This window comes from Phalacrocorax carbo, chromosome 7 (assembly GCF_963921805.1).
Source record: "Phalacrocorax carbo chromosome 7, bPhaCar2.1, whole genome shotgun sequence".
Taxonomy (NCBI): Eukaryota; Metazoa; Chordata; class Aves; order Suliformes; family Phalacrocoracidae; genus Phalacrocorax; species Phalacrocorax carbo.
Window position 1 is genome coordinate 8,386,916 of NC_087519.1, and position 12,398 is coordinate 8,399,313.

Here is a 12,398-nt window from a genome sequence, read left to right on the forward strand (position 1 = left end):
CTGTCCAAAATATGCCTGCCAGCTCACTTCTCATTAGGCTTATGGGCACCAGTTACTCCTCAAAATCAATGAGGAAGAGAATATGCTCCAGTAGTGGGGCTTGACCTATAGCCTTGAAGGCATGTGTATACTACAGTCCACAGGAGAAAAGACAAATGCAATACTGAAAAATTGGGTGGACTTATTCACCACCATGCTTTATTACTGAAATGCAGTGCCTCATCATTATTTTACTGTTATTGATTTCTACCTTCTGCTGGCACAAAAGCAAGAGAGACTTGAAGAATTCGTATGCTCTGGGAATCCCTGAATATCTCACCTGCTCCTGAATGAATAGCATAGAGATGAAAAAGATGTTATTCCTAGACTCGCCAGGCCAAGTCTTGAAGTATTTCACTGCCTCTTCAAATAAAATGCTCATTGAAATTAAAGGGAATTTTGCCCTAGGAAAAGTTTAAATGAACTCAGACTCAGTAAAGACCATAAAATTTTGTAAATGGGAATTACAGATGGGAAAAAAGATTGATAGAGTGTCATGTCCAGCTCTTTAGCCAAAGCAAAAGTGTTGCCTCTAATAATTTTAAAAGGCTTCTTTGCTTGGACTAATTTAAAATGTTGAGTGATGCAATTTACACATTTTCATGTTACTTTAATTTCCACAGTAAATAAACTGAATCAGGTTTGCGCACCAGTAGATTTCAGTTTAAAGCATTTGTCCACTGGTGAAGTATATTGGGTTTACATATCTGTAATAAATTAAAAGTGGTTACGAACCCAAGGGGTCAATTAAATACATAGTGCTTTGAGGAAGAAGATAAACTTGTATATGGAGTTAGTAATTTGAAAATGTTTTTAAATATCATATGTATTTGATAGTTACAGGCATATTTACAGGAATATACATTGCAGAATTCTATTTGAACTGGATGCACTCTGCAGTTCATTACTTTTTGTCCATTAGTAATTAGGTTTATTTTATGAACACTAGTTTATATATTTTTGCATTGCAGTGTTACTTGTTTGGATATCTAGCTGAAATCTCTGGCAGCTGTACCCAATTAAGCTTCACTAGGTACCAGGAACATACGTAAATGATCACACTGAGTTCTCTGTATCTATGTGAGATTTTTAGATGCATCTAATAATTGACTTTGCTTTATGAATGTGTATGTTAATTGTTTTATGACATATATGACTGTAAATTTCAGTTCTGTGTTTGCATTCAAATGGATGCAGGGAAAGCAGTCTGAGAGACGGTGAGCTCCAAGGTTTGAGGAACAGGAATGTCTTGTCCCAGAGATGTTGGTTTAAATTTAGCCCTGACTTGTAAAGACAAGAGGTTACCATGTAAGGGTTTTCCAGTGAATTGGTGTGTTTCAGTTAGAGCGCTGTTAGGACAAGTGTGCATACTGTAATATACCTATTTCTACCAATCGAATGACAACTGGTGTTCCACAATACTTAGTAACACCCTGTGATAGGATTACTTACACTAATTTTGCCACTTGCAATTACAATGTAAACAGAGAGAACTACACTTCATCTGGCGTGTGGGTGGCAAGTGGTTCTGTGTCTAATGAGGCGATTAGAATTTGTTCCAAAAAAGTATTTTTTTTTAATTAAGCTGCCAATTCTTTTTCTTAAATTTCTTAAGAAACTGTTGGGCTTAAGAATTGTTTAAAACTGCCATAAAGATTTTTTTTTGGGGGGGTGGGGGGTAGGGGTGGGGGTGGGAATGTGGGGAAGAAAATCTCCTTTTTAAATAACTTCTTGGAAGGAAAGACGCTCTTCAAATTTCCTACTACTGATTGTACAAAATGTTTCTATGTAAACTTTTTGGCTGCCTCTGGTATGGAGTTGTTCCTGAGTTTCACTGGCATGTGCTTGAGAGCTAACCAGTCAGTTCTATAAAGGCTCAAAAGCAGTGGGTTTTCTCACATTTCTACACAGTCCCTATTAAAATATAAGGAGTAGGCAGCTCCCTTTTGGACTTTATGTATACGTACAAATTGCTCTACACTAATAAGAAAAGCACCTAGGAACTGTTCAGGTAAAATGATATGAACAATAGTCCTCTTCAGCTTCAGTGAGCTGGGATGTATTCTGAATGGCTTGTGCAATTTGTGGGATGTAAAAGGTGGTGATATTTACTGGCAGAAGAGAGAAGCTGGGAAGTACCAATAATAACACCCAGCTAGTAGAATAAAATCAGATTTTATAGACTGTGAACTCATGTATAAATCTGCTTCCTTTCTTCTTTCTCAGTCCCATCTTGATGTCCTGGAACAAAATAGGAACCCCAAGAAGGTTTACTGGAGGCAGCAGACGCTCTGCCAGACGCTAGGAGGAAATCCATGCCCATTGCTCACAATCACTGCCATGCCAGACTCTAAAAAAAGAGGCGACTTGGAGCAATTCTGTAAGTAGCCAAATGAAGCATTAAAAAAGATGCTGGCGTCTTGCGGTCATGTCAGCAGTGGCAATGACAACCTGTTTTGTGAATATGTTGATTTTCTTGCCTTTCTCACTTTGGAAAAATAAATCTGAATATGGGGAATAGCCTACTACAACTCTTTTTAAAATTACAGGTTTACACAGAGGAGGGAGGAGAGCTGACACCATTTTTTACTTCAAATGTTTCTTTAATAATCTGAAACAATTACGAAGTTTAATATCAGATATCTCCAACAGCAAGAAACTGTGTTCAAATAACCAGTTTAAAGAGAAATTTTAACTCCTTATTGGTGTTCCAAGTTGAAATGATATATTTATTTTGAGGTCTTGAACTTGGAAAAAAAAATTTACAAGATCACTCCTTGCCAGCTTTGGTCAGCAATTGGAATGTTCTGGTCAAATTCCAGGTCCTCCAATGTCCCCAGTAGATCCATCTGGATACAATATAGCTTCTTGCATTCTGTCAGCCCTAACTTATGGTTTGCTATCTAATGGTAAATATTGTAACTAGTTATTTTTCATTGCGAAAGTCAAAGATTTAGACCTTCAGTGGACTTGATTAATAAGATTAAGATATACAAGTTTCTGTAATCAACAATAAGTGATAAGAAGATTCTAGTTAGCCTCACGTTGGGTTAGCTTTGATTTGCAAACCTAAATGACTACTTATATGTAGGTTGACTTTTTTCTTGAGCTGGTAACAAGGCATAAACTGAATATATTTTTCTTTTAAATCTCTGCTCTTCACACTTCTGTAACACAGGTTGAGAACTTTGAGGGACTGTGGAAATTTAAATAGTTTTAAGATCTTTCTGGGTGTTAAGCTTCAAGATATTAGGCTAGAAGAATCCAAAGGGATTCTGTGATATGAACCATGATTCTCATTGCAGAATTCTCCTTTCAGGGGTAGGTGGTGATATGTGAGTAGGACTCCTCATAACGTCCATGCTACATACATAAACTAAAAGGAACTTCAAATATCAGAGTTGGTGAAAAATGTTATCTTTCCTGGTTCAGGTTTAGAGCACAGTGACTGCAGTTATGCTGACGTTACGATATAATAATCCTGAGATCACACCTTTTTATTATAATAATTTTATGATAAATCAAGCATTTATCCTGAATTAGCACATTTCTGAACATAGGTAAGCTTTTCTACACTGAAATTTCCAAGCAAGATTGGCAAGCACAGGCTACATGGGAACCGATAGAGTGCATGCACGTACAGAGCTTTAACAGTGGAAACCGGAGGCGGCTTCAGAGAGAAAACCGGATTGTTGGTGTTGCTATCACAGTATTATTTACACTACAGCAGCACGTACAACACATGATTAGAGGTTTGGCTGCGGTGACACAAAGAGATAATTCCTGCCCGTAAGCACTTTTGTTCCATGATAATGATGGTATAGGGCAGAAAACCAGTGTGTGGGAGTTGTGGTGGGGGAGGCTGGTTATATAAAGAAACCTTTGGCACACTGCAGACGATCACCTGGTTAGATGTTAGCTGTTGACAGCAATTTTAAACCTCATGGCAGAAGGCCTTAAGGCAACTCAAAGAAAGTAAGATGGAATATTTTATTTGAGCTATCCAGACGAGACATGCAGTGAACAAGTTTTTCTGGCCAAGTGAGTATGCCTTTGCAAAAAAAATGTACAAAGGAAAAGCTAAGCGAATGTTTGGATTTAGCGAAGCAAGGACTTGGAGTGGGTCAGTCATGGGATAAGTGAATGTGATAAACACTGAATTTCAGCACCTTTGACTTTGAAAGGACTTCCTGAAAGGTGTGTTTTGTCATAGGAAAGCAAAAAACTAATTTCAAAATCTCCAACATTTTTGTAAAACCGCATTCTTGCTCTCTGACCACCCCCGCAACATGCCCAGGTCTGTAGCCATGCAAATACACTGATCAGAATTAAAAACTCTGGAAGAAAATCACAGGCCTGTACCAGTGGAACTGAAGCAGGAGTAGTTAAGGATGCTTTTACCTTTGGCACTGGACACAAAAGGGAAACATGATCCCATATGCTAGTAATATGCTAGACTGTACACCATCTGCAGTCCTCGGGGCCAGCCCTGGACTGAAACCTCGCTGCGTACCAGGTGCGGTACGGCACGGGAGAACGGATGGCTTCGGTGTGCAGGACCTAGAGCCTATATTCATGACAATTAAGAGGCACAGATGCTGGACTGAGGATCATGAGTAAACAACAACACAGTACTGACCAGCGCAATAATACCCCAAGAGTCACACTCCTTTTAGGGAGTATCATGATATAAATGTGACAATAATAGGAGACATTGCCATTTTCTGGAGCACTGTATTCTCAGAGTGTATCAGAATGTGTTTTGCAGTGTTGAAGGAGAGTCTGGCAGGTTTCCAAAGGTCATTAACCTGTCTGTGAAGGCAAGGCTTGGCTTACTTATTCAGCACAGATTTGCTGAAAGATTCATAAAGTATGTCTCAACAGTTTGGCAGATACTTGTTTTGAATGCTTCAGGCTGTTGTAATATTCAGCATCTGGGTTCAAATCCCAATTATGTGGCTGAAGTCTTCTATTTCTGAGAGAAAGGAATATCCCCTGGTTTGTGATCCTATGTGAATTCAGTGGGAGCTTGTAGTTCTGACTGAAATGCCATGAAATCATGTGTCACTAAACTCTTCCTCTGAAGCTTTGCAATGCAATAAGACTGAGGACTTCCTAGGTCTATCTGTGAACCAGCTGAACTCAATCAAAACAGAACATGTAAAAAACCCAGTTGTCTGAACTGAAATAGAAATTGTTTGGGGGAAAAAGTGCCAAGGCAAGGCAACACAGTTTCTCTCTAGATTCCAAGGCTGTAAAAGTAAACACCAATACTCTTAGGTGATGAAAATATTTGCTGTTTCATCAAGTGGAAGAACAGCAAGGCAGCACACCATGTTTTATGCTGTGGGGATGCCTCTAGGCAAATCTGAATAACCACGTTATGTGCTTATTTTGTTTAAGCAGCTTGGTTAATTACGGCTTTTGGGGACGCACTTAGCCTAATTTGTGCTGCTTTGTGTGGCTTTGATCAGCAGTTACTTCTCAGGTTCCTCGTCTTCTGTGACATGCCCTTCTCTCTGTGAAGTGGTTTGGCTGATGCAAGGACCTGTTTGTCAATATTTTTCCACGCCAAAAATGTAACTCAAAAGCAACAACTTCGATTTAAATATGAAGGAAATGAAAGGTGAAGTTTTCCCCAGTAATAACTCCCATTGGTTTGTACAGTCTCCATGCATATGTATTTCAGCTTGAGAAGTGATGTGGAGCTCCAGCACTGGGGAACTTGGCCTGTGGGTAATGAATAAAAATTGATAGCCCTTGTTTTTTCTTTCTGGTTCTGGTCAATTCATAGTTTTCATAAGCTGTAGTAATTTTTGCTTTCCTATAAAATTTCTTATTTCTCCTTTGTAGGTTTGTTAATCTGTACCATGAGAGATTCTTTTCAATAACACCAGTGCCACGGGTAAAACACAAAGCTCGCCAAGACTTCATAGCTGTTGCACATAATTGTACTTAAATAGTCTAAATCATTCTCTAGCATAGAGACATGGGGAGAGGGAAACATCACTGATGCAGAGGCATTGGGTGGATGAGGAGTGTGGGGAGGACAGCGTGATCAGCCCCGTGGGAGTGCACTGGGAAGGAGTTATTGCAGTACTGGAGGTGCTGATAGAGTGGGAGCGGCCCAGGGATGAGGGCATGGCATCCTCTGTGTCATCTGTGCTTTATTTTCCTTGCTCAACTCTTTCAGATTGGTCTTGTCAGGCTTTTGATTAATGTGGCCCTAGGATGGTTAAATCTGTCTGAGTTAAATTTATTAACGTGTGCCTTGTTAATGGGAAGCACAAGCTATGCATGCTCGCAGGAACTGCACATTCGCTGCATACTGAAGGGAAGAAAAATGGGTTGCTGTTTTCCTTCATTATGCCTTGTTTATGTGGCGCTTTGTTATTCGCTTTAGGCTCCTTTGTCCTTCCTCTCTTTCTATCTCCCCTTTATGTGATGGTGGTGTACTGAATAATTTTTATTAAATGCTCAGTTCTGAAACTGATATGAAGAAAGAAAGAAGTGAGCTAGCAACTCTTCGGCTCCCTGTGCTTTGCATCTCAGTCATGCAACAGCACAACTTCCATTCACACTTGATCAATGTCTGTGGGTGCCTGAAGACTGCAACACAAAGTCCGAGCCTGGTCAGTGGTCCCTGCTGGGCTTTGTAGCTTGATAGACGTGTACCAAGAGAAACTGGGAGGGTCTCTCTTGTTTTGTTTGTGTTAAACTTGCTCTTCCAGCCGTCATAGGAAGACTGAGCATCCAGCAAGGAGGGATGTTTTTGCTACTCATTCTAACTGCAATATCCCCCATAGACTTGTCATAAAGCCATTAGTTTCCCATTCTGGCTGTGTGTGGGAGGCACCAATGGTGAGACAAAGGGACTGTTTTTTGTCTTCTCTGTTATCTGTCTTTACCATGTTCCTCTTCCCCACCTCCTTATTCCTTCTTACAAAGAGTTAGACACTTCAGATTTTATCTTCCATATTATGCACAGAGCTTTTCCTCAAAAGACTGTAGCTCTACTCAGAACTATTTAAAAAAACACTCCACCCCCTCAAAAAAAAAGATAGTTTTCTGTAAGCTTGCATGTGTGATGAGCCTGCATGCTCCACCTGCCTTGGGTATGGAATCATCACATGTAGGCCTTTGAAAAGGAAAGAAGTTGGGGAGTGGAGAGGAAAGAATAGTTGGGCAGGCATTTACTCTTTGGTGGCTTTGTTCCTGGCTATGTTAGGTCTAGACTTAGACATTGCCTGATGAGAGTTAAAGGGACTTTTGAAGGGAGAGCAATTCCCAACATCTTTCAGAGCAGTCTTGAGCGCAGAAGCAGTGAGAACGATAAAGCTTCCGATCTTGGTGCTGACTGCCTGCTCAATGAAGTTAATAGGTGCTCACAGACCTCTGATCTTCTTGGGTTTGCCACACACAGCCCAGTGAAGGCAGTGTTAACAGCATTCATTAGCAGCACATGCACTCGGTTATAGTCTGCAAACCCTTAATTCACAGTGTTACACATGCAAATATGCGGTATGTAACTGTCTTCTACTAAACTCCCTGGCAGACAGCTGACTTACTCTGCAAGTTGTAGGATACTGTTGTAAGTGACAGAGCAAATGGACAGATTCTTACGCTTCTTTGAAGAGTTAAAAAATTCTAAACATTCATGCATAGGTGATGACCAAATTGTCTTCTAGTTGAGAAAGAGGACACTGATATGTTGCTAAGGTTAACAGAGTGATGGAATTAAAAACACCAAACGCAAAATGACTGATCAGAGATGGACAGTTAACACTGTGCTGTTTTGAACTTGCCAGATCAGCGTTCCTCAGGAGGTGTTTCCTGGCTGTGCACTGAGTTGGGGTGGGTTAGCTCTCGCCTTTAGTTAGAGAAGGGAAAGGGGAGGGCACCTCTGAAGTGATGTAGAGTAGGTGCCATTCTGGTAAGTGCTAATACAGAGGAATAACTGAAACAGTCCCAAAGGAATTCCTTACAGGAATGAAGATTTTGATGGGTCTGGGGTGGTACAGCAGTGCGCAGCTTCAGCTGACAACCACCAGCATTTCTGCGTTCTCAGCTGAATGTGCATCGTACAGTGCCATGGGGTTAATCCTGCATCCACTGACAACAGTGTCACTGTGCAGAGTGGGGGGACAGTCATTGTTTATGGTATCACAAAGGCAGTAATTACAAAACTCTCTTCATGGCTGGTTGTACTGCTGTGGTTCCCATTAATAATACTGATTATGCAGTGTGTTATGAGTATTTCCCCCAGTTGACACACCTGATGAGTGTCCTTTTAGAAGTGTGTAGCATTATGGATCTGGATTGTGGGGTTTAAAGTTAAACCTAAATGGCCCAGCTAATTAGCAGCAGTGGTGAGGGAAATTAAAATATGACACTAGCAAATGGATTTACATCTGTAATAGCTGTCACTTTGCGTTGATCTTCTGTCATCACATGTCCTCTTTATGCAAGGCTGGGAAAACCATTATGAATATTGTCATAAAGAGATAATGACACCTGCTTATCTTAAATTTAGTCTTTTAGGGAGTTGAAACACATTTTCTGCCCAAGTCTAAGCATGTTTCTAAAGATGGAAACAAGTAACATTTCTGGGATAAGTATGGCAGGATGCTTGTGCCCTTTGAATCTGCAGATGCTCCTAGAACCAGAATGAGGGATAAAATGAGACAAATGAGGTATGTTTACTTGGTCTCATCTTAAACCTACAGAATCAAAAATACATAGTTGCTGGGAGAAATATTCTAACATTTCTCAATGAGATTGTATAAGCTATTTAGATGGTTGTTCTGCAGCTTTGATCTTTTCTCAGAAAGAAACATGCCCTTTACCTTTAAATATAATTTACAGCTGTTGCAGTTCAACCCCAGCCATCAACTCAGTCCCACAGAGCTGCTCGCTCACTCCCCACCAGCGGGATGGTGGAGAGAATTGGAAGGGTAAAAGTGAGACGACTCATGGGTTGAGATAAAGACAGTTTAATAGGTAAAGCGAAAGCTGCACGCACAAGCAAAGCAAAACAAAGAATTAACTCACTCCCTCCCATGGGCAGGCAGGAGTTCAGCCATCTCCAGGAAAGCAGGGCTCCATCATGCGTAACGGTTACTTGGGAAAAAAAATGCCATCATGCTGAACATCTGTGTCCCGCCCTGTCCTTCTTCCCCCAGCTTTATATGCTGAGCATGATGTCATATGTTGTGGAACATCCCTTGGGTCAGTTGGGCTCAGCTGTCCCAGCCGTGTCCCCTCCCAACTCCTTGTGCACCCCCAGCCCGCTCACTGGTGGGGTGGGGTGAGGAGCAGAAAAGTCCTTGACTGTGTGTAAGCCCTGCTTAGCAGTAATTAAAACATCCCTGTGTTATCAACACTTCAACACTGTTTCCAGTACAAATCCAAAACACAGCCCCATACTAGCTACTATGAAGAAAATCAACTCTATCCCAGGTTTTAACCAGCATGGCAGTAAAGAGCAATTCCTGAGCAAAGAACATCAGAAGATGTGAATTGGAGAGGCCACTTATGCAGGATACTGGGAAATAATGATCATGTGGAAAATGTACACAGTTTAATTAAGCACATTGATTAAATCAATATGATTCAAACAGCTTAGTGCTCCAATCAGCTTAATCTCATTAAATGTAATTCAGGCCTCGATAATTGATTAATAATGCATTATAGTTTATGAATTATTGACTCCAAGTTATTATAACTGTGCCTGCTTTCTGCATGGCAACCAGTGATGCATGTTAATTATGAAAGGCTCAAGCTCTCTTCTCTTAAATAACTTTTTCAAAGCTGGAGATGACATATCTCCTAGTGAAACAGGGATCAAATTAGATCAACGCCTTATTGGAGTTAGTCTGCCCCAAAGGAAAATGCACTCTTTAAAGGAAGCTCTCATCTAATAATGTTGAAACAGGGAGGTAGAATGACCTGCTTTGATTGGTAATGATCTTTCAAGCAGCCAGAAGAACTGCCTGTAGCAATTCAGCTGGAGTGCTAACCTGGCATTGTGCTGGTTGGAAACAGTTCGCAACAGCAAGCGCATCTGTTGTTCTTCTAGTATCATGGCACGCTATACCTCCTCCAGCACACGTGCACACAGTATAGCCAATGCTGCTGAACCCTTAGGTCTCATCTGTATGCCAAATACAGAGCAATCCAGTTCTCCATATTTGTCTCTGAAAAGGACCGATAGGCTTTTCTAATAGCATTTCTATACTGCAAGCGTCACGCAAGAAGAAAGGACCATTGCTACTGTTGATGAAAGTCTCAGGAGAGAAACCAAGAACTGAAGAAAGCCTCTGCTCCTCAGGTGGCCCCCTGTTAGACTGCATTTCCACTGAATGTGAACAGAGGATGTTATCTCAGATATATTGTTTTTCTAGCTATCTAGGTACTTAACGTGGTCCAAATTGCAATCTTACACAGAAAAAGTCCACTAGCATGATGTTCCCTTAAAATATTCCATTTACATAATCTCTTCTGCTTTTTCCTTTCATCTCTTCACTATGTCTGTTCCTTATTTGTGATTAGAGTTAAAAGTGAGCACATTTTAGTGTGTATAGGAATTGAATTGAGGTGATGATTACAGCAAACTGTGGAGAAAAACATTTTTTGCTTTATTCTTATAACTGCAATAGTGAATTCTGTGTCTGTCTATTCCCAGGAATCAAAGATTTGCTCCTAATTTGTAGGGGTGCCAGGCAGAGGTGCTGGTTCCTCTCTTGCTCTGTACCACTTTGTTGTTGGTGACAGGAAGAGCCAGCTGTTGTGAAAAACATGATCTTGTTTTAATGCAGTAGTGAAGAAAGGGTGAATAAAATTGACATGTATTTTGCAGTGCTAAATAGTTACAAAATTGAGAATATTATTTTTTTTCTGCTTGAAAAGGCAGTTTATCGTGCATCTGAAGCCAAAGCAGTGATCTCCAAATATGCAACTCTAAATTTTTCAAGATTGTCTGGCAAGTTCAAACGTATCTTCTTTCTTTTCTTTCTGATATCCCAGTCACCATAATGTGGCAGCTCATTGCAAAAAGACCAGATAAATTCCTGCAAAGCTATGTTCCTGTTTGCGTATCCAGTCTACTGCCATAAAGGTGCAATCTGGTTGAATGGAACATGGAATTCGTGAGATAGGTCTATGCCTGCCTGCAGACCGAGGCCAGTATTTTCCATGATCCTCAAGTGTTCTTTGAATCCCAGCTTTTGGTGGAACTGAGACAGCCAGCACAGCTTTGACACTATGGTCAGCCTTCTGTGAATTTGGCAAAATGCATATTAATATATATTGAATCCAGTTAGTCAAGGCAGCAAGCAATGCACAGAAAACACTGAACAAGGATGCTAAAAATGCCTTCAAACATAGGCAACCACAGGTTTTTTTTCCAAAGGAGAAAATAAATGTTAGGGTTATCATTTTTTCTCTCCCACCCTTTGCCTTATGCAGCATGCTAGCAGAACAGCCCTCTGAAGTGAGATAGCTTGTACTGCAGTGGCTGCTCTTCAATCGTCTGTAGTTTTCTGCATATTTTTTTTAAATAACCTTCTGTCTGAAATTTGGAGAATTTTTCTAAGCCTTCCTCTTCTTAGGGGATAGTGCTGCAGAATTTCCTGCTGGTTCTTTGGCACTTGTTCTGTTACCCTTCCTTCTTTGAATTACAAAAGACTCATCTTTGTCCCAAGGGACCTGTAACCTTTGCGCATCCTTTCCAGAGGAAAAATATTCTGATTAACAGCAGCATTTTCTGGAACAGAAGTTAGCAACATCTTCTTGGTTGGTATGGGCTTGGGCTAGAATATCAGTAGTGCTTAGCACTGGCTATGCTCCAGGCTTCCAGAATATCAGAGCCTTTTCTGATACACTAATGAATTAAACATCTTGAAAATCTAAACCAGTGCATAGCTTAGTTATAATTATTTTCATTTGTGATTGGTTTGTCAAGTGCCTCAGAAGTGCCTTCTCACAGGAGCATGGTACTACTTCTATTTTTTTTATAATGCATTGAAAATTATGGATGAAACAGGAAAAAGGTTTAGTCATATGTATTTCTTATATTGCTTTGAAGATGTATAGCCAGCTGCTTGGAATACACCTGTCTCACAACACCCCAGTGCCCTTGGCAGTGGAGCTACAAGCTTCTGTAGGAGTGATAGGTGGCCCAAATTCTTGCCTTAACAGAAGGGGGAAAAAAATTCATCTTCTATTCCTTAGGTGGAAACACTTCAGGAAAAACCTGCAGATGCTGTGCTTCCAATGGCCAATTTGTGCATCTGGTAGAGGTATTGAAATACAGCCCGGCAGAGCCCCCAGGCAGCTTTTACTCCCTCAAATGGTGAACA

The 12,398-nt window shown here is 40.6% G+C and overlaps 1 protein-coding gene across 1 annotated transcript in view; it reads left to right on the top strand.

The window, feature by feature from the left end:
- The window catches only part of AGBL1 (AGBL carboxypeptidase 1), a 270,761-nt gene that overhangs the window by 64,744 nt on the left and 193,619 nt on the right, over window positions 1-12,398 (top strand). The window contains exon 15 of the mRNA XM_064456203.1: window positions 2,266-2,419. Coding sequence (XP_064312273.1) covers window positions 2,266-2,419 — 154 coding nt within the window. The remainder of the gene's footprint in view (window positions 1-2,265; window positions 2,420-12,398) is intronic.